This window comes from Brachionichthys hirsutus, unplaced genomic scaffold, assembly GCF_040956055.1.
Source record: "Brachionichthys hirsutus isolate HB-005 unplaced genomic scaffold, CSIRO-AGI_Bhir_v1 contig_1001, whole genome shotgun sequence".
NCBI lineage: Eukaryota > Metazoa > Chordata > Actinopteri > Lophiiformes > Brachionichthyidae > Brachionichthys > Brachionichthys hirsutus.
Window position 1 is genome coordinate 6,561 of NW_027180668.1, and position 21,749 is coordinate 28,309.

Below are 21,749 nucleotides of genomic sequence, written 5' to 3' on the forward strand. Positions count from 1 at the left end.
TTAGAGGAAGATTACATAATTCTCCGGGATTAAGCCTGTTCTTCCTTCGTATGTTGCCCGGAGCCAGCCTGGTTCAACAGAAGGGTAAACTGCAGGATGAAAAGTGAGATAAGAAAAAAAAAAATGAGAGAGAAAATTAGCGAGTTTCGACTTTCTGTAACCTCAAAAGAACAGCTTTTCTCAATTTTCCCTCACATTATTTCCCATGAGAAATGATGAAAGAGAAAGATTATGAACATAAACATCTGAGGCTGACTCTGGGTCAGACTGCTCTTTACGGAGTACTTTAAAACATCAAGTGTACAAAAACCACAGCTATAAAAATAATCAGCTACAACAGTACAGCAGATATGCTGAACAAGGCTGTAGAGAGCACCGTTAATATTAAGAGCAATAAAAGAACTGCCTGCCGGTAAGTGGTAGGGAGCGCTTGTTGACGTTTTTGTGTTTGGCTGGCGGCTGTGCGGGCTGTGTTAACAGGGAACAGGCACCGGTGCCTTCCATCACTAGGTTACAGTGACCTCTCTGCACTGGTTGAGGGCCAAGTCGTCTCTTCATGGAAAAGGCAAGAGGCAATAAAATATCCGAGGGCTCTTTAGATTTTGGCAATGTAACCGAAATCGATGTCACACTAAGAGCAAGATATTTATCCAAGCTGCCAACACACAGTCTGTGAACATCGTCCAGTCATTTTACATAACGGAGGTGCTCTTGTGAGAATTTCTGCAAGTAATCGTCAGATGAAGCACACTTGAAATGTTTGCTTTGTGTTGTCTGTGCTTACCGTTAGATAACTGCGCCCCCTGGGGGAAGCTGAGCTCATGGCTGTGCTCCGCCTCACAAGAATACATTGCTTTGGCATCTCTAATAAAGACAACAAAAGGCCGGCAATGTAATGCCAATTTTGAGGAAATGCAAGTGGGTAATAATTAGGTACAAGCGTAGTGCAGGGTGTTTTACAGCACCTTCCGACTGGGACAAACTTGGACGAAGAGGGACTTTCAAAAAGCGACGCTCTGGCAGCAACTCTGGAACAATATGAAAAACAAGAGCATACAGTATTTCACTTGCCTGCATGATGGATAAAGGGAACAGATGGAAAAAGTTTTCTTTTTTTAAAATGATAACATCCAAAGAAAAATATGCCGAGAGTTCAGGAGATCATCGTGAATAAATGTAATCTATTTTGATATACTGTATCCACGGCTATTAAATCAGCTGTTGTGTCTTAGAGAGAAATTCTAGCCTAAATATTAATCTAATCAAGACTGGTCAAATTCTCTCAGCCCTGCCAACATTCCTCATTGTTCAGCAAGAGGTGCAGGCATGACGACATAATATGGGAGGCTTCCTTCCTCCATCCGGCTTCAGCTTCAGGGTGCGGACGTGAATTAAATTCTGTAACAAGGCTGCATTTTAAAGACAGCAGACTCAAGGGGACAACAGAGCCTAAAGCAAACTGGGTGGGTGCTATACAAGGAAAGTACTTGTGAGACTAGCTTCTCAGACATGACAAATTCAAACATTTGTACTGAGAGAATGAGCGCAGACTGCTACTGGGTCACACCAACCCCAGAGCAGGGAGAACACAATTAAAGCCAGCCTCCCCCACCAGAGAGGAAAAGACATAAATCTCCAAGCACATGATCAGACGATCACAGAAGCCTCAAGATGTTCACTAAAACAACAGAGACGACTTAGGAGGGAGATTTTCCATTTGTGTTTAGTATAGTAATATAAGAAATAGATTTTCCACAGTGATGACGCACTTTGTGGCGCTTTAGCTTAACACATATCAAACAATTCATTAATTATTATCCGATTCTTTATGTTCACAAGTTGTTGCAGCAAAGTGTGTTCGGTGAGTAATGAAGTCTATACTCACATTGTGCAAACCATGATTATACATCCGGTTTTACTTAGTGTTACTATAAAAAGTAGAACATTCTGACTTAGAAATTTATGCATGTGCACGTGGGTGGAGTTTGTTATAACACAAGAAATTAAACTTACATGTAAAACTAGATTACACAAAAATGCAATCATGGAATAGACTGAATGATGAGACAATATAATTAAGGAAAGTTGGCGCATAATGTTGGAATCTCTATATACATAGAAAATTGCAAGAAAGACACGTAGGTAGACGTCAAAGAGAAAGCAGCAGCTCAGTGGGCGTGAACCCTAATAACTGGAAACACAGTGATAACACTTTTTATGCTGTTGACTATAGATTCACAAGGGGGGGGGGTATATACATATGAAAAGAAATAGCATTTTATATCATCATCAATATGAGTAACATTATTATGAGAATCTTAAAACAGATTACACTGATCCAGGTCTTTGGTATCCGTTGCTAGATGAGGTGTCCAACCTGCGGAGCAACACTTGCTTTGGTGGAAGGTTTGGGTGCTCAGCGGGACTGAGACTCTCTTTGGGCTCAAGCATTGACAGACTTTGGACAGATCCTGAGCAGCTCCTGCGGCCTTTGGAGGAGACACAAACAACTACTCCTTTTTTTTAAATAACACAAAGATGCTGCTACGGTTTGATTTTCTGTTTTTCTATTTGCCTTTTATACTACGTTGAAGCCAACAATTTTCTATTTAAGCCAACAATTTGGTAGCCATCTCATTAAGTATTAAGTCCAGAAGGAACTGCATGAAATTCGGTCCTGAATATGACATGTCCAAGACGTTTCTTCAGACTATATTACGGCAAGGGGAACAAAAAACAATCATCTAATGAAATGAACGCTGAGACTTGCATTACTTGATAATTACCCACCTTCAGATATATGCAGTGACTTCAGAGAGGGAACAGGTGAGTGGTTCAGCAGTGCTGGCCTGTGATCAGTGTGGCAGTGGGGGGCTTTTGGGGGAGCAGGAGGCAGCCTGGGTGTGGCAGTGACTGAGGACAGGCTAAGACCGTCCTCAGACTCACCATCCGTATGCCTCGGGTCCTCCCTGGAGCTGGACTCCGGGCTGCTGATACATAAAGCACTTTTTGGGCTGTGTGAGAGCTGTGACGGTGCATGCTGGATGAGAAAATCGTCCTTGACCTGAGCAGAGAAGGCTGTTTTGGATGAGTTATTCTGCTCAGAGGAGTGGGAGGACAAGGACTCCATGCTGCCCATGGGGGTGCTGCTTGGGCTGCTGCTAAAAGTGTCACCTATGCAGGGACCAGAGAAAAGGAATACATGGCGCTCATTAAAACCTGCTAGAGAGGGGATGTGATTTTGGCTTTAAAATACTAAAATGTCTTGAGACAGTGTGCACAGATGTCTATTATATATTAAAACGCTTCACCAGGTGAGGCATATTGTAGCGTGATGACCTGCGGCGATAATCATTACTTTGGTACTCACTTTCAGCATCCGCCAGGCACAGCGTCGGGGTGTAGAGGCTGCGGGGCTTTCTGTGCCCCGCGGACAGGCAGATGGCCCGACTCCTGCGAGAGCCGGGCTGGCTTTGGGGTTGAGGCAGAGGCACATTGGGATCTGGCGGCTGGTGAAAGAGCTGTGGGTCCGGAAGGAATTGCAATATGCAACACAAAAACCCAATCGAATGTGCATTTATTATCAGGAAACTTACATTTTAAGTATTATAAGACAATCGGTTAATTACTTAATCCATAAACCTGAGTTTGGAAACGTGGAAACGCTGGTGCAAGAGGCTTAAGTTTGCACTAAACTGAGAAAGAAAATGCTTATTGGGAATATGTACTTCAAAAGTCAAAAATAAATCACCTTGATGAAGTTCTCGATAAGTATTTCAACCACAATGTTCTGGAACTTGATGTTCAACATGGCAGCCACCGTTTCCTCTTGTGACCGCATCAACGTGGGCCCAAAGATGACGCCCAGGTTGGATACTGTCATCAGGTTGAACTGACTTTGTTTGGAAACCCTGCAGGCAAAGGAAAATAAAGTGTTTGTTGTTTATCATGTCAAGATGATTTTTCCAACTTGTCGCATATTCTGCGTGCACAAGGATTGTCTCCAGTTGGCCGATGACATGGACAATTTTGGACATTGTTTTGGACGCACTAATGCGTATAGTAGTCAGTCTCCAAGCTGTGCAGTCTTCAGGCCAATATTAAGCATCTATGGAAATGGACACACAAGTTCAGTCTTCACATGGCAGTTCTCAAAAAGTCTCCCTTTAATTTCTCGGCTTCTCTCTCTGTCTGCTTGAAGCTCTGGAGTTTAACGTGTATATTGTTTAAGGATAAAGGCAGAGTATAATGTTCTTTGACGCGCTTACAGTTCCATCATGGCCGCATGGTAACTCATACACTTCTTCCTGTGTAACATCCTTTCAAAACAAGAGCATGCTGTTTCAAATTAAATACGAACGCATATTGGGCACTTCCTCATTGTAAACAGGAAGCTGAGGAACATTCCCTTCATGCTCCATCGGCTGACTGGAGAGTAGGCAGGTGCACCTGGCACAGCGGCAGCGACCCCTGGACTGGACATGGGATTATCACGCTTCAGGTTGTGGCAGGGCTGAGCCTGTCTGGTAACACTGCCAACCACCCCAGCCTGCCCTCTGCAGGCTCAGATTCAGTTCACTCAACCTCATGTTAGGTTTGGTACAGGCCAACAGTGGAGCAGTACGAAGTCATAATCTGGCCTTTCTCCCTAAGCTTGTCTCACATTCTCAATAAAACAGTCCCTCTCGCTCCCCACTCGAAGAAGGAGGAGCTCTGAGGAAGAAACTGCCCCCACCCTGCCATGTTAGGCCCGGTTTACATCGACCAGATTGTAACTGGCTGAAAATGGTTCAGTCTACTGAATCAGTTTTGTATTCCACTCTTAAAAAGGTGTCCATGGTTCCTGACGACCGGTCATCTAACTTGTCTGTGTCAAGGTGCCAGCTAGCCTAGTGTCCAGCACATCATAAGACCTGCCACCAATGTGGATGCAGACTTCTGGATCTCACAGGAACTAGTCAGGCTCTGGGTAGCATCAGGCACACAGTGTCACCAGGAAAGGGGCTTGGACATTTTGTACATTGCAAAGCCTGGACCTGCGATGATTTGACTGTGGGAAATGAATCCTAGAGTGCACCTGTGGATTGTGTAAATGACAGCAAACGGTTGATCATGTTATGACCATTGTTCCCCGAGTCAAGAGAGAACATCCACCTCAGAATGTCCCGAATCAAGTGTCAATCTAACAAAATCCGAGTGTCAAAGCAGACTGGTCTCATAATGGCGGTGCCAAGATGGAAGTATATCTCAAACATGATTCGCATCATGACTGTGGTTGAATCGCAGCTAGATGGAGAGAGCTTCTGAATTCAGAGAACAGCAGCTACAACATAACCGACAGCTCTCTTTTGATACATCTATCAGGAAAGCTCGTAATCACAAGCTGGCAGTTTTATTATTTACCAGGTACCGACTGTGTTTTACAGGTACCTACAAATGTATTAAAGAGCCCCTGAAGTATGAAGACAATTTAATCAGTTCTCCGCTATTTTTTTTTAAATCTCTTCTCGCAGAGCCTTCCTCTTCTAAGGCTGCAGTGTAACTGATTCATTACAGAAATACGTACGTGACAAGGTGTTTTATCAGCAGCTCCAGCATTTCCTTGTTCCTGTCAGGCAGCTTATGTACCAAAGCATGAACAGCACACACCCTGTAGTTCTGGTCATCTGACTCTAAGGAAAGCCAAATGAAAATCAATAGGTCCTGTAGGCTCATATGCTTTGGACAGAAAGAATATGTGAAGCTGTATTAAAAGGTTACACGAAGAAATGTAGAAATAAGATAAGAAACAGGAAAAATAAGACAATAAGCACAGATTATACCACATTTGACATCCTAACTTGAAATGCTGCGAGTCATGTGGCACGCAGTGACATGAATGCATGTTCTGAGATGAAAACTATTTATTTTTTGGTTTATTCTTTGCTTGTTTTAAATTCCTATAATTCACAAAATGACAGATTTAAAGCTGACCCAAGATAAAGCAAATTATTTCAGGGTTCTGAGTAGAATAAAATGTACTCATCTTTGATTAAGAAGGAACATTTTCTTCATTAGACCGACGTTTGCGTTTTATTAGCGGCGCATGTATTGAATTTGACCAATTTTAAAAACCTTCTGCCAAAAAGTGTTAGCAAATTTACACAACTTACTGGCAGCCATGATCAAATCTTTGTGGAGCTTGAATGTCATTAGAGGCTCAGAGAGACATCTGGTGGATAAAAAAAACAAAAAAAACCCAGTGACTATTTGTTTCCTGAATGACACAGGCCTTTTGAATGCGCTCGCCTGCCTCTGAGGGCCATTGACTGAATGCTTAAACCAGAGAGGTTTAAAAGAGCCATTATGGAGGTAATGGTGATTTCTGATAGCTCAAGATGCACAGCTGGTGGGGCAAGCTGACCTGAGGTAATTCTTCAGACCACTGGTGATGGTTTTATTGTCCCATATCTCTGGATCCAGGTCCATATCCACTGGAGCTTTGGACGCTATTAGAAACACATTTTATTTTTAGAGCGCCACAAAGACTAGCCTGCAAATTGATGGAAGAAACCAACACAACATTAGATGAGCTGACAGAATTCTTGAATGAGCATTAACATGCTGTCCATCTTCCTTGTGTAAGGACACTGAAATAATTGGAAGGACACACATGCGTTGTGTCTCACAGAAGCAAAGATCAAGAAATAGGAAGCCTTTAATGAATCACACAGACATTTCCTGTTCAAATGTATGCCATGCATGCAAACTGAACTACCTCGTGTCATCTAATAAGGTAAAGCCAAAGTAACGGGCCACAAGGCAGTTACAGTGTCAAACCACAAGGAGGACCTCTTTCCTCACTCTGCAGGGTCTTTTTTTTCTTTTCATTTTTGCTCAAGCTCTAAATTCAATTTGAATTTGTGTTAAAAATGAATGGTTGACAAAGTAGCGGAAATAGAAATTCATTCATTTGGATGTTACACAACACAAATGTAAACATTACAGTACATTATAATGTCACATTAGTTTTGTTACATGATGGCAGAATTATATTTCTTACTATATGGCACAAATAAATATTACATATTTACAAAGAAAGACTAAATAAGAGCTGAAAATATTTAGATTTTTAGCTCAAAATTCAAATGGTTTTTCTTCTCTACTTACAAAACACTGTGGTCATCAGCTTCTGTACTTTGGAGTTGACCCCTCCAATTCTGTACAGTCCCATGGTATTTATGTCTGGGTGGCAATGAAAAATGAAAAAGATATGAGAAGGAACTGGGAGGCAGATGCAAAGGTTTTATTGTGTCGTTAACCTCTCACCTCTCATCTCCACCAGGTCAATGCATTTCCTTACAAAGTTAAAGCCTGCCTCATTAAGAAAGGCTGTAAAACAAGATGAAAACAGGGTTGACCCATCACTGTAGTTAGTTAAGCACACGTCACGCAGGGATAATATGGTCTCCCTTATGTGTCAGCGCTGAATAATAAGATACGACCCCTATGCTAGAAAGGCTTCATTATGTCAGCTGAGTGGGCTTATGCCAAGCAATCTTCCGAATGAAGAGATATACAGTAGCTATCGTAAAAAAAAGAAAAGTGTGTGTTTGACGTGTGCGTAACATTTAATATAGTGTTATAAGAGAGTCAAGCGTTGCAATGATGACAATGGTTCTGGAAGATTAAAGAAAAAGCCACACTTACTCTCTTCCTTTTTGCTTAAAATGGCAGGCAGGTTGTAAATCTAGAGGGAATTCACAGGAGCCATTAGAAAGTTAAAGAACACTGGGCAAAAACCAAGAAAGTTATTCATATCACACAGTTTCTTTCCTTTAAGTGGACTGTTCTATTATTAGCGTCAGTGTATGATGAGTTCCCAGGTTCTGAAAGGGTTAACCTGCACCCACCAGATTAGGGTGCCACTAATGACTAATGACAAATACTTTGGTGATGCTTACTTCTCATTCAACCCCAAAAAACATTCTTTTCAAATAGAAAGCCAACACAAAAGCATTTAAAAAACAAAACGACCACAAAGAGTTCCTCACCGGCTCCTTGCCGTCCGTGGCCTCCAGCCACAATCTTCTGTTGGACTCTGAAAGCGCCTGCAGAGTCATGACACCATGCCTGGAAAGGTTTCAGAGAAAAGCTGGTCTCAGTCTGATCTCATTGCCTCAGGGGCCCCTGAACGGACCGTGTTTACACTGGAAAAGACCACTATAAAAGGACTAGTGAGACTAAAATAGCTCATGTGCAAATGCTTGACGTCAAACTGTTATAACGATTGGGTTTCCTCAGCATCTAACATTCCACTCCCAATTACATGTGTTCCATCTGAGTAATATTACCGCGATTTTATACATGCATATACGCTACATAACTCGTCTGAACATTATCTGTTGGAGTTTCAACATAAGTGAGGTACACTAATAATACAATTAAAATGACACAAACCATACCCTGCAGCGACAGCGATAGCAGGGAGCCATGTCAAGTTGCTTGAGCTGGGATTAAATTCAACAGAATTAATAGATTTTTAATCTTACCTCACATGCTATCCAGGCATGCTGATAGGTTTGGATTGATTTGAAAGGGTTTTGTTATCTGTATTCGAGATAAAACCTCCACCTCAATTAAGAGGTGAGAGTAGTGGTGGGAATTAATTAAGAGGTGAAAGTAGGGGCAGGAATTAAGGAAAATAAATAAAATAAATAAAAAATCTAAATATTTTCTGCTATTTTTGCTTAAATTATGTTCTTGACAATAATAAAGCATTTTTTTGGTTCAGAACTCCTGTATGTGTATCCGCTGGTTAGTACTAACTAAATTACCAACCAGATTTGTGCTGTTTCACTGAGGGTGTCCTCATCGCTGCTGCTGCCAGCTGTGATTTCAGTGTCAAATTGGCTCAACCCTTCTGCCCCCCCCACACACACACACACACTTCTGGTCCAACTCGCTGCTGAGTTTTAGAAAAAGCACAATTTGTGAAATTTCTAAAAGGCTATAAAGGCATTTAAGTGATTTATGAAATTGAATGTAGTTTCATTTGTGTTGCTGTATTTTCAGGTAATTTGAAATTGGGAATTGGGAGTAGGAGAAGCAAAAATAAATAAATGTAAATTGTAAATGTAAATTGTATATCCTTTATACGTATTTAACTGAAAAAACATAAGCCCCAGTGTCCAGGTTGAGCTCATCAGAGTCCACGCCCCCATAACGCCCAGATTTTGGGCACGTCCCACCACCAGCACCACCACCACTGTTAATGTTCCATCACAAAGCGACCTTTTGTTTTGCATTTCTCTTGAATAAACCGCTAAGAATAAGGTTCCCAGATGGCTTGATTCTGTCTGGGCTGTAGTTGGACAGAATCATTATTGTAATAAGGATGATTAAATGAGCTTGAAGCTGACTGGAGCTTGGACCACATTGTCCTTGTGGTCGGAACAAGCACCTTGGGGCATCACCGTTTATGATAAATGAGTTGCCCTGCAAATAAAGTGTCGGCCCCTCACCGAGGGCGGGGTGCGCGGGCCTTGCTGGTGCTGTGCAACAATAACGCACTGGAATGAGCTAACTCTATATTCTGCGATACACATCAAGAAAATGAGGTCACATCAAGGTCTCATAACGTGTGACCTGATCAATTCAGCCACTGTTAATCAGCGGACAGCCAAGGTGAAGGTGTCAGCTCAGCAATTCCGCATCCTAGCCCACTGTACAGCATTAAATATACTTCAGCCATGAATGTTCCCCCACACTGCTGAGAAATGCGTCTAACGATAGGATCATTAAATGACAGATGAGCAATCAATTCAATAAGTGCAGGCATGTGTAAGTAATTTAAAAATATATTTTGCGTTAAGCCCATATCGACCAAGAGACGTCTGATTTAGTGAAGAGGTAAGAAGGCAACCATCCATTCATCGAGGATTTGAGGCTGAGCGAGTGAAATGATTGGCAGCACACATGCAGCACATGCAGCCGCACTGAAAGGGCAGAACTGGTCAGCTCACATACCGGACTTTACAGAAAAACCGTAGGGGTCTGAAAAGAGTTCCACGACAGATGTCATTTCTACATCGACATGAACACAGAGAAAAGACGGAATGGTTCAAAAACTGAGTAACTATCGACGTTGTGGACATACAGTACAACAAATGCGAAACATGTCGAGCTGAAAACATCAGGCATCTTTAATATAAATAAAACCCAAACAGCTTTTCCAATGTGGAGTATCATGCATGGGTTATTTACCAGTATTAACTTAGTTGAACATGATGAAAACTAATTGGTTTGAAAGACAGCCAGTTTACGTCATGGTGACGTAATATTTTTTTTTACAAATCATTTTTAGTGACGGAAAGCAAATGTTGAATGTCACATAATTTGCATGCTTTCAGTCCAGGACAGTGGCAACACATTTTTAGGGGTGTGAAAGCTAATTCCCATCCCATGTCAAATACTTTACCTCTCCAGCAATTCAATATCAAAGCAGAACCGCTTGTCGATGGAGTCCGTTTTCCTCCGAATGCAGGACTTGAGCTTGAACATCTCTGGCTGGTTCAAGACAAGACCATTCTGTCAATAAACACAATGTACATTAAGTAACATAAACTGGAATAAAAATATTTCCAATTCTAATCTACTTGAGATACATCTATCTTTAATTCTTCCCTTACAAGTGGAGAAAAATAAATCAATATAGTGTATGCTCTTTGTAAATGCATGAACCAATGTGAAATTTTCTTTTAAAGTGATTTTCTTTCATTGAGCTATTTCTTATTATTTGGAACGTTTTCTATTTGAACTATTTTCTTCTGCCTTGAGTTAACAAGTCTTTTAAGAAGGTAAAAGCTCTTTTGTTAAGTTAAATCTTTTGTTAATTCAAAGAGTTTTCGTGAGTTTTTTTTTTCTTTCTTCCTCTGGACGGGTTCTGTGTTTCACCCACACATATCATAATTTTTTTCTCAACTTTTATTGTTTTTATGTGCGGAAAAATGAGCAGTGCAAAGAGAAGCTAAAGCTAAACTTAAAGTCAATCAAAGTAAAAACAAACTACACTAAACTGCGTACTTGTTTTGTGGCCGTCTTGGTTTCTGTGTTACTCATAGAGAAAGTCTTGCTGCGTTTCTCATACGTGCAGTAGTGACGCGTCCAAGTGCATCCCAGAGGACCTAAGAAAGAAAAATACATTGAAAAGGAAAATGGTGCTTAGCCAATTTCTCTCTCTGAATCATAGCACTACTGGAAGGACTTCTGAAAATCTTGTTTTTACATTCAAGGGTAATAAATCCCAAGTTGTTTCTCACTGCTGATAAAAATCTGCCACTTGAAAACATCAAAGTGAATCAGAAAACAGGATGAATCATGAGTGCTGGATCTTCTCTGCAGAAGCCTGGATGTTTTATGGTGATGGATGCAAAATGGTACACTCTTGAGGTGGGGGTCATGGTGGCTGTGAGAGGGCCTGGGTAGCATTGCGCTAAATACTCACGTTTTTCCTGGACGTACAGGAAGCCTTCCATTGTCCACTGGCCTGGCGGTTTGTAGTCCTGATCTGCAGACCTTATCCTCTTCATCAACTTTTCTACTTCCTGCTTGGTGCTCACAAAGTTGTTTCGCGTCTACTCCGAAAATACAGGATATAGGGTGTTTTATGTATGATGTATAACGCATGCACATTTTGCAGAAGAAAAAGTCAGACACTGTACAAAAACGTATTATTAATCCAGTAGCATGAGGACAACTGGATTAATTAATAACCAACAAGTTGGCAAACCACTAGTTCATAAAAACACAGTATCTAATTCAAATATATTCAATGCTAAATGGAAGAATTGACTTGAGGTGATCCAGCATTTGAACAGATTATTATATTTGGATCAGAAAGAGCCCTCCCTTCTAGAGAGTCTCACCTCCTGTTCCCGTTAGAGCTTTCTTAAAACCCTTTTATTTAGCTCAGCTGATAGAGCTCGAGCCCCTCATATTAAGGCGGCAGTCCTCTAGTCTAGTGGCTTGTAACCCTTTTTTGCATGTCCTCCTCCCCGCTGTCTCCTGCATTTCCTGTCTCCTCTCCGGCTGTCACTATCATACAATAAAGGCTGAAAATACCCCTAAAATAACTTGAAAAGAATGAAAACACGAAGAGTGGGAAACAGTTTGGGTCTGACAGCAATTCGATACCCTTGTGGTTGCAAGTGGTCGGGTCACGGTTACAGAAAAAAGTGGGCATGATGGCAGTTGGTATTTTATTTCCAACTTTAACTTCTTTTTTTAACACCATTAAATGGCCTGAAGTAACCACCTGCAATATAGCACTCAGAAAATATTGATCCTCAGCACAGCAAAGTAGTTCATTTAATCGCACAGCTATCCATTGTTGTTTTTGAATATGATGAGCCACAGAATCTGATTATGTGGCTAGTTGCTTTTGGTAGCAACATGTGCAACCATGAGCTGTTGAGACTTACGTGCTGAAGGTTGAACTGGAGCTGCTGCTTGTACGGCTCAAATTCATGAGCCAGCTCATATCCTTCATGGTAGAAAGTAAACAAGCCCTGAAGAAATGCCAGGAGCTGGAGAGGAACAATATTTAAAGGGAATTTCTTCTTTTAATAAGCAACACAAACAGTCAAACAATACAGCAATCATCATGATGACACAATTATCATAGCTCTACAATCTTGTCCAACACTTTTCAACACAATTATGCATTTATACTTTTACAAATCTGGTGGAGAAATATCTTGCTTTTCTAAAAGAGCGATGGATTCGATGTGTTTTATCAACAGCTGATGACATGCTTCCGTTAATAAATGTTACAGGGTTTGGTTAAGGTTTTGACATGCCTTGAGTTAGAGTTAGAGTTTATTTAAAACAGGGACAATACATATTGATGAACGTTTACACGTAAATATGTAAGATTATAGCCAATGGCTAATTTCCATCTTTAGTCCCTTTGACAACATAAAACATAAAACAACATAAAACCACAAAATCAATAAAACAACAGTCATAACAAGTAGAACAGTTCTACTAAATGAAAGCGATTTTGCAAACATCAGGTTTTTAGTGACAATGGCTTTGTTTGGTGGCAAGTATTCTGTTAGGCTTACGTATCTAGTTATAATGTGCATTAGATTGTCACGTAAAACCCAATTAGCTTCTTATCCAACATGAATATGTAAATCTTGTAAAACAAACAATTAAATAATCTGATGAAATTAAATATTTTCAGGTCATTGCAACAAAGCTGCAAAGATCAATTGATTAGTCAATGGAATTAAACGTATTTGGAAGCTATTATAATAATCAATCACCTATTGCAGTAACATTGTAGTGCAAAATGCCAAATATTATATTAATTGTGGATGAAATCACTTTGTTCCTTGGAAAACTGGAATTTGGATTTTCTTCTTTTCTTTTAGACATTTCATGCATAAGTCTTTTGCAGTTCAATTTTGAAAATAATCCGTAAACATAAACTGCAGCCTCACAATAAACTCTGGCACAAAATATGGCTAGAAAAGCTAAATTCCACACATGGCTGAGAGTTACTGATCCATTTCATTTTATAACACAAACATCCTTAACCGTTGTAGTGGTGGCTGCTTTGTTGGTGGGGAAAACTGATCCCACCTCGGCAACGGCGGACCCGACAAACTTGGGAGTTGCGTATTTAAATTCTCAGATGCAACCACTGATTGCATTTCTAGGATGAGGCTTGTTGCACTAAAAGTTCAAGGATGAACAATATTTTTTTGTAATCAAATTAATCACCGGCCCCCCACCACCTTCTGTACTTAGAGATTTACATTTCTGGCCTGAGTTCTGCGGCACCTGCCAATGAATGTAGATAAATGTGAGTAGGACCATTTTAATCTGCTCCCATCTCACATTCTCAGACATTTAACACCTAAAGAACTTGATGTTTCCCCGGTGATTGCTCAAGCTGAAGATGTTAAAATTTACTCCACGTACCCCTAAAGTGGGGGCTTTTGCAAAGCGTTTGACTTGCAATTGTTTATCTGAAACTAACAAACCCCCCCCCCCCCACCCCCAAATGAATTTACTTTATAAGAGAGAGTCTACCAAGCAACATACAGACACAGAATTGCCCCCGTCTATACTCAAGAGAAGAGAAACCAGACATTTGAACTCATAAAGTGCACATTTACAGATTTTGAGTATATACTGTTCATACTGCTTATCTTTTAAATTTCATAGCAATTCAATCAAGGCGACTTGTGTCATCTTCAACATGCATTCAGAGGCTAGTGAGGACAGACGTATGTAAAAACTAATATGTCTCTTACCGGCTCAACAAACTCAAATTTCTTTTTCTCCTGTACTTCTTGGATTTTGAAAACGTACTCAAGTGATGCATCATAAAAGAGTTGTCTCTCCTTATCAATCTGCATGTCAGCCTGAGAATGAACAATAACATAACAAAGAGACGGGTTAAACTGGGAGAACACGATGTGGGAAGAGCGTGAACGCTTACATCACCACCTGGACACGGTGCTTAAAGAAGGAGCAAGCAAAACAATCGTGCAATAAATGTATTTTTAGAAGCCACTCAGCAGACCATGAAACAGCATTATCCAAAGACGTGTTGGGGATCAGAGAGTTGTTTCGGCTTTACCTCCTGCAGATATGCGTCCTTCTTTTTGGATGACAGGTTGAGGTGTCTCTCCAGCGTGGAGTAGTATTTCTCGGTTTCCTTATCGAATTTCTTCTTACCCTCCTAAAACGAGACATATGAAAGATTTAAACATCACCAAAACTGTGACTGTGCATTTCTAATGTGTTTGTGTGTGTGTGTTTGTCGGTGCTTAAACTGCCACTAGGTGGAGGTCTGACAACATTTTCGCATTGGAATTTTCCACATGTCATTTAAAGGTCCTGTCAATAGTAATTACTGATCATGAAAATGGCTTGTGACTGTATAATTACAAGAGACAGTATTTCTATAAGGACCCACGCTTTATAAAATTGGCTTCAGAGAAATACATGCTGTAGACACTTTTACAGCAGCAACACACATCATTGTAAATCATCATGGCCATTGCATTCCACTCCAGGCACAGGACCGGCTGGTTGCTGGTTGCATTTGTCTTTGTTGTTCTGCTCCACCTGCAACAGCTCTCTGCTAAAGATCTACAGATTCAAATGGAGAGTTGCAGAAGGCTTTGAGAATGGGACAGGAAATAGCTTTTCATGCTGGATGCCCATCTATAAAGCATAGCGTATGCACTCAGAGATTGAATAGCCCCCCCCCACCCAAAAGACTTGCTTCAGCTTCGTTAATCAATCTCTCCCCAGCAGAGAGAACAAATCTCTGTGAAGACATTTAATGCCTTAAACTACAAATCAAACTCTGTTGGTGGCAAAATGTGAGGAAACAGTGACTGGAACCAGATCCTGCTTGTTTGTTTTCATTCCCATGGTCCTGAAAGTTAGCAAGACAAATCCAATAATGACTGATATGACCTAGAACAGTGTTCCGCCTCAGCATCCCCCCCCAGCATTAAACACACTGGAGAAATTTGCCACATGACACTACCCTCCTACATGACTATTACCAATACAGCTCAAAAATCAATAGATAATTTCATGTAGTAGTGTCTTTATTTCCATCTTTCCTGTCATGGCTGACCCAGGAATGAGTTTTTCAGGAGTGGGTAAGAAAATCAATTCTATATACAGAAAAAAAAAAAGTAAAATAAACAGACAGATACCAAAATTAATACAAGAAAAATATGATATCACACTGGCTGGAAATGCATTTTGCTTAAGGTTTGGGTGTTTCTCGTGTGCGACAACCAACGGGAGCTGACTTTCGGCCATTGTGAATACCGTTGACGTGACATTATTTTGTGAACACACAGAGAGAGCCGAAGCCATCGGGAAAATATCAAAAGTCACACGTCTGCACACACACACACACACACACACACACTGGGGATTGCATTAAATTAAGAGCTTTCGGATTAGTTGTGGCCTCCAGTCACAGGAGGAATCTCTAAGCACTGCTGACCAGTGTGTGCGCCAGAAGTCTTCATGCAAAAAGCCTCCTCTGTGGCTAACTCCTTCACACTTGTGAGGCGTGACTCACAGCTGCAGTGACTCTGTGAGGCACCGGCAGCCTGGTTAAGTCACTGAACGTGTCCTGCATTGTTGCAATCCCGGCAGCGCGCATATAAAACTGGTGCTACTGTATGCTCGCCGTTGCCCGTGTGGTAAGCGCCCTCCCACCTGACCCTTTCGCAAACATGTTTGTGCAGTGGGAAGAGATGAGTGATTTCTATTGCAGACTCTCTCAGACAAGGGGGGGGGGGGGGGCAAAGCGCAGGGGAGAGAACTGAAGCACAACTTGTGGTGGCAGCAAACATGCAGGGTAGATGTACCCTGAAGCAAACATGTTCCTGACTCAAACCAATGCCAGCGACATGAACCAACCAATTTTGGTTTTGACATATGGTTGCTTTGTTCACCCTCATGAATAAATCATCAAGGTAACTGGTAAGTTTCATGTTGCAGTTAAGAGTTTAGATGCCAACTGTAGTATACATTAGGGGTGCAACAATACATGTATCTGTATCGAACCGTTTGATACAGGGGTCTCGGTTCGGTACGCCCTATGAATTCGAACAATACGCAATTTTATATTCATTTTATAAACTTCTGACGAGCTGCCCTGTGCTGAAAGTTCAGCGTCGAGCGAGCGCACATCCACTGAACGGCGAGCGCCTCCCGCAATGACCCGCATTCATGCAGTCCGAGCTGCTGAGACAGAAGACCCTCCACCACCCTTCAGATCTGGCGTTTGGGGATACTTTGGTTTTCGTGTCTAGTATGACCCTGTTGAAAGCGCGTCGTGGAGAGAAATACAACGGTATGACTCAAGTGTAACACGAAACTACGTCGGTGGAAATACAACAAATATAACACATTCATGTCGTGGTAATAAACCACATGAATAATAAACTGCAAGTAAAAAAAAGGCATGGAAATATATATTTTTTTGTATCGAAAAAGTATCGAACCGAACCTTGAATTTTGTGTATCGTTGCACCTCTAGTATATATGATAAGGGGACGTGACAAGAAAAACTACAGGTAGTTTTGGGCTGGTCAGGTGTTCACAACTAGCTGAAGATGGGATGTTGAGAGCAGGTACGAAGATGGCAGTATGCATATTTGGACGGTAGCCAAACATCGCCAGCTTTGACAACGACCGTAACGAGCCTCAGGGCCATAACTTCTGAGCCTCTCATCACCATGGAAACAGATGTAAGCAGCAAGGGAGGTCAAACTTGTCTACGTGGTGTGCATGTAGAGGAAAACCCCCCAGATATCATGCACACCATCTATACTTCCACATGTCTGTCCAATGCCCCGGAATAATACAAACATCAATGGCTAGCGAGGCATTTTGTTGAAAAAAATATAAACACATGTTCATAAATAGATTCTCGGAGCATCGATGTGACAGGAACAACTCTGAAATAAAGCTAATTGGAGCAAGGGTGCAGCATGGCGATGAAACAGTAATAGCCAGGTTATTTTGATGCTCCAGCACACATCCTGGCATTGCTTTTAGAGGGGAACCAGAGAGAATATGAGGTTTCAGCTTGAGTTCAGTTACTTTGCTGCAACCCCCCCCCCCCCCCAAAAAAGTCTCCATCTTAGCCTGAAATCCCAATTTCTGAGAAGACATCACAGAAAGCAAGAAGGAAATTAATGTAGGATAATTAGAAAAATCTGTCTCTGAAGAGTGAAAAACAAATATCCAGTCTTTTAATTAGTTTAGTGTATTATTTTAAAAGATGTCCTGTTATAAGATTACCAATGCCTTTGTTCTTTCTGACACAATGACAAAATACATTGATTTTAATGAAAATAAAAGCACAAAAGTTGCATGTACCGCAAAATATGACTCAAAATATGAATTCACTCATTCCTTATTTAGCTTAACTCTGTTCTATAGGAATCTCTTGAGGTCTAGGAAAAGCTGCATGGTAAAAACAAGCGAGCATCGCCACAAGAAAGACATCTTTATTGCATTGTGGAACAAAGTATTTTGACAAGCCCTACGTGAATAAATGATGCATCCTTCAGGGGTGCCTTAGACTTCCTGTCAACAACAAAAAGAATCATGCCTCACTCTTTTTAACCAGTAAGTAGGGACTTCAATTGATGAACAACTGTTTCAGCTTGGAGTCTTGCATCCACTGAGCTCAATGAATATAGTAGTAACATATTTTTATTTTTTGGGGGGAGTGGCATTTTATGATCTGAATCTGTCTTCTTGTATCCCCTTCAGTTACATACTGAATACACAGGCTAGACTGCACTCTCTGCTTTATATCCCCCAGACCCAACTATCAGATACCTGCAATGTAACGAGTGCAACATTTGTTTTTGTTGTGGGTTTTTTTGTGATAATTGTGCATTTACAACTGTATTTATTTATGAAGATCCTTTTCGTGAAAATGCTTTATAAATAAAGTAAAACCTTTTTTTTTTTTTACGAAATTAAAGCATAAACTCTGTCCAGTATACAGTGAATGCATTGGAAGTATTAATTTATTCATTCATTTTCCAACCGCTTTCTCCGTTATTGAGTCGCGGGCCAAGCTTATCTTAGCAGTCAGAGAGGCGGGGTACACCCTGGACAAGCCACCAGTTCATCGCAGCGCAACACAGAGACAGACAATCAGCCACACACACTCACAGTCACAGCCACACACACTCACACAATTTAGTGTCACCAATGCCGGAGAACCCGGAGAGAACCCACATGGAAGAACATGGCCACATGGTCGGATTTGAACCTGTGACTCCCTTGCTGTGAGGCAACAGCACTCACCACTGCGCCACCAGAATTGTAAGTAAATACAATTAAACTGGAAGCCATAATGTGATTTCATCCATTAAAACTATTCCATAAAAAAGAAAACGTAATTACTTTATGAAATATTGTTCTAATAGTGTTTCTGCTTTGTGGGTTAGGGCACAGTAGAAAGCGATATCACAGACATGGGAATAATGTATACATGTTTGTACAGCATAAACGGGGTTAACCTGGGTGTCATCTGCAACGGAAGTCATCTTTATGATAGAAAGATGAAATTATTCCAAAGTAGTAGTTTGTAACACCTTTAATAATCAATATTAAAATCAACAATGTATTGACTCGACTGACAATCAGCAATGTTAATTATGCAACATGGTTTGGTTTGTAAATCGTCTTTGATCATCGGACGTGCTAACAGTGCAACTGTGCAAAATGCCTATGCTGCACAAACACGTGTTGTCCTGTGCACCTCTTAATACAGCACATAGTAAACAGTGTTACCGGTGCTATGTTTGAATTGATCAGCGTTAGCTTAGCTGACTAGCAAAACCCATCAGCTGCAACTTTGACCTCCAAGATCTCGGTTTCTTACTTTGTCACCATCTGGTGGTATCGTCAAGACTAAACAAGACAATTATATCATATAATTCAAAATGTGAAAAATAAACCAAATGGAACCTTTAGAGCAATCAATTTTTGCCCACCCATGTTCTTGTTCCAACTCCGTTCAAGGGAGACGGGCAGGAAGAAATGCTTTCAGACACAAATAGGTGCTCCAGTGTAGCAAAACACCCAAAGAGAAAAATATGAATGTGCAACAGAGATTTCGATGATGTAAAGGTTTTTGTGTTGTCCACAGCTGACAAGGTGATCCCCTCATCACTTTCCTTTATCCCCATCCTTTTTGAACATGTGGTATTTCTGTCTTTGGAGTACAAAACAAGACAGGATTCACTTGACATCTGTAGGACAACTCACATTATGCAAATCTGTCTGACACTGATGTTAATCTATTGTCATTGTTCCTTTGCATTCAGTTAGTGGGAAACCCCGATGGCGTCCCTGATATTAAGGACACGCAATATTCTCTAAATTTTAGAGCATATGAACCAGAGAGAAAGGTCAGTCTGTTTTAGAGTACCAGACTCTTCAATGGACACAGCCATGCAGACACATGGACACGTGTGTTTCCTGTTTGTTTTCCCAAATTAGTTTTCATTTCATTTAAGCAATTTAACAATATTTTTGCCATCCTGCCTGTGAGAACGGCCGTCTTATTCATCCTTGTGATGGCAATGACGTGGAATGAAGGTGGTCCAATTAAAACAATAAAACAATACAAGGAACTACTTCTTTATTTGCCACGTTTATGGCGTCGCACTGCATTTTGCTGGAGATAGGGTAGCATGGTTGAAAGCCACAAGAAAAACCCAAGAGAAATGTAATTCTATCCTATTTCTGGTAACTTCATTTCATGTAACTGGTGTAACACACATCACTATTTCAGTCATGACACTTTGTTTAGTAAATAAACAACTTTCAGATAAAAAAAAAACATATTTAAGTGCTACATCTCAGTTTTGCGGTAAGAACATATGGCTATTCCGTGTCCCACTTGGCAAGCGTAATTTGAACAACTCTTCTAGTTTGTGTATTTGTTATAGTCTAAGTCTAAGAGCTTTATTCCAAAACATTTGGTTTAGATTTGTGAAGCAGATTGTGCCTCATTTGTCCTGTAGTGCTTTACACAAGTATAACAATCACGTAAATGTGCTTATGCCTAAAATCCGGTTCACTGGTACGTCATCTCGGCAGGATTACTCACAGTATAGCCAAATAAGGCCAGGAGCAGGACCCGGAGGGGTCAAAAAGCCCACAGAACTCTTCACATTCCCGGAACAGTGGAAAGTTGCCCAGCCACTCGTGATGTCTGTCTTTTATCTCATTGTACTTGGGCTAATGTTTAAAGGGGGATGGGCCGTGGGGGGGGCAAAAGTACCATTAGGAGGAAGTGGTTGGAAGAAGGTAGTGGGAGTGGGAGTGACAGCGCCCGTGGCATTTAAGAAACCATTTTATAAACATAGAGTCAGTGGAATAAGAGGAAACACGATGATGGAGGCGTGAGCTTTGGAACATACTGTGTTTCATTACACCTGATACATGTGATGGTTGAGACATTAAATTCTTCTTGCTTCATTTACACAGACATTCCTGCTTTCTGCTGCAATAAAGATGCCCTAATTGCTGTGGAGACAATTGCACGTCCGTCTTGCTGTTTCGTCATCTAACTCTGAAACAACAATAAAGCCCCGACACGCTAAACCTTTTATACAAACAGCCTCACCGGGAACAGGCCATGGAAGACGGGCTCCGTGGTTCCTAGCCTGGCCAATAAAACAAGGTGTAACTGATGCTCAAACCTCAATACGGGGAAAGGGAAACAGTAGCTTGGAGGTGATTTGAGCATTCCTTTTGATTCATTGAGGGATAAAACTTGGTTTCTGTTTTTACTTCCAGAGTCTGGAATTTTTATTTTCCTCAGAATTGTCCTGAGTGATTCCCACTTTACTTTAAGGTGCTTTAAACAAAGCAGGAGTTTGAGTCAAAGTCAAAAACACATTTTTATTAGGGACATACTGCAGTTACTTAGTTCGTTAGTTACTTAATGAAGCATGTTCGAACACATTTACGCGTCGCTTCCAAGCTTTGTGGGCTATAATATTGTGCCCCTTCTCATTAGAGCAAATGCAATAAGCATCAAACATCTGAATTGTTTAACAATGAAACAATTTAGCAGCTTTACTATTGCTTCTACAAAATTAACAATGGGAGAACACTAGGCCCTGACTTAGTTTCACACATAGTTAATAACTCTGTATCTATCTAACAACAAATCC

The 21,749-nt window shown here is 40.9% G+C and overlaps 1 protein-coding gene across 1 annotated transcript in view; it reads right to left on the reverse strand.

The window, feature by feature from the left end:
* Positions 1 to 21,749, reverse strand: part of LOC137916364 (rho GTPase-activating protein 42-like) — a 31,820-nt gene continuing 10,071 nt past the window's right edge. The window contains exons 3-23 of the mRNA XM_068759408.1: positions 14,636 to 14,737; positions 14,307 to 14,417; positions 12,462 to 12,566; positions 11,486 to 11,615; positions 11,065 to 11,165; positions 10,460 to 10,569; positions 10,009 to 10,065; positions 8,034 to 8,112; positions 7,690 to 7,729; positions 7,309 to 7,371; positions 7,150 to 7,224; positions 6,404 to 6,488; positions 6,153 to 6,211; positions 5,567 to 5,672; positions 3,752 to 3,911; positions 3,371 to 3,521; positions 2,791 to 3,174; positions 2,333 to 2,489; positions 966 to 1,028; positions 785 to 864; positions 1 to 89 (exon numbers count right to left, since the gene is read on the reverse strand). Coding sequence (XP_068615509.1) covers positions 1 to 89; positions 785 to 864; positions 966 to 1,028; positions 2,333 to 2,489; positions 2,791 to 3,174; positions 3,371 to 3,521; positions 3,752 to 3,911; positions 5,567 to 5,672; positions 6,153 to 6,211; positions 6,404 to 6,488; positions 7,150 to 7,224; positions 7,309 to 7,371; positions 7,690 to 7,729; positions 8,034 to 8,112; positions 10,009 to 10,065; positions 10,460 to 10,569; positions 11,065 to 11,165; positions 11,486 to 11,615; positions 12,462 to 12,566; positions 14,307 to 14,417; positions 14,636 to 14,737 — 2,307 coding nt within the window. The remainder of the gene's footprint in view (positions 90 to 784; positions 865 to 965; positions 1,029 to 2,332; positions 2,490 to 2,790; positions 3,175 to 3,370; positions 3,522 to 3,751; positions 3,912 to 5,566; positions 5,673 to 6,152; positions 6,212 to 6,403; positions 6,489 to 7,149; positions 7,225 to 7,308; positions 7,372 to 7,689; positions 7,730 to 8,033; positions 8,113 to 10,008; positions 10,066 to 10,459; positions 10,570 to 11,064; positions 11,166 to 11,485; positions 11,616 to 12,461; positions 12,567 to 14,306; positions 14,418 to 14,635; positions 14,738 to 21,749) is intronic.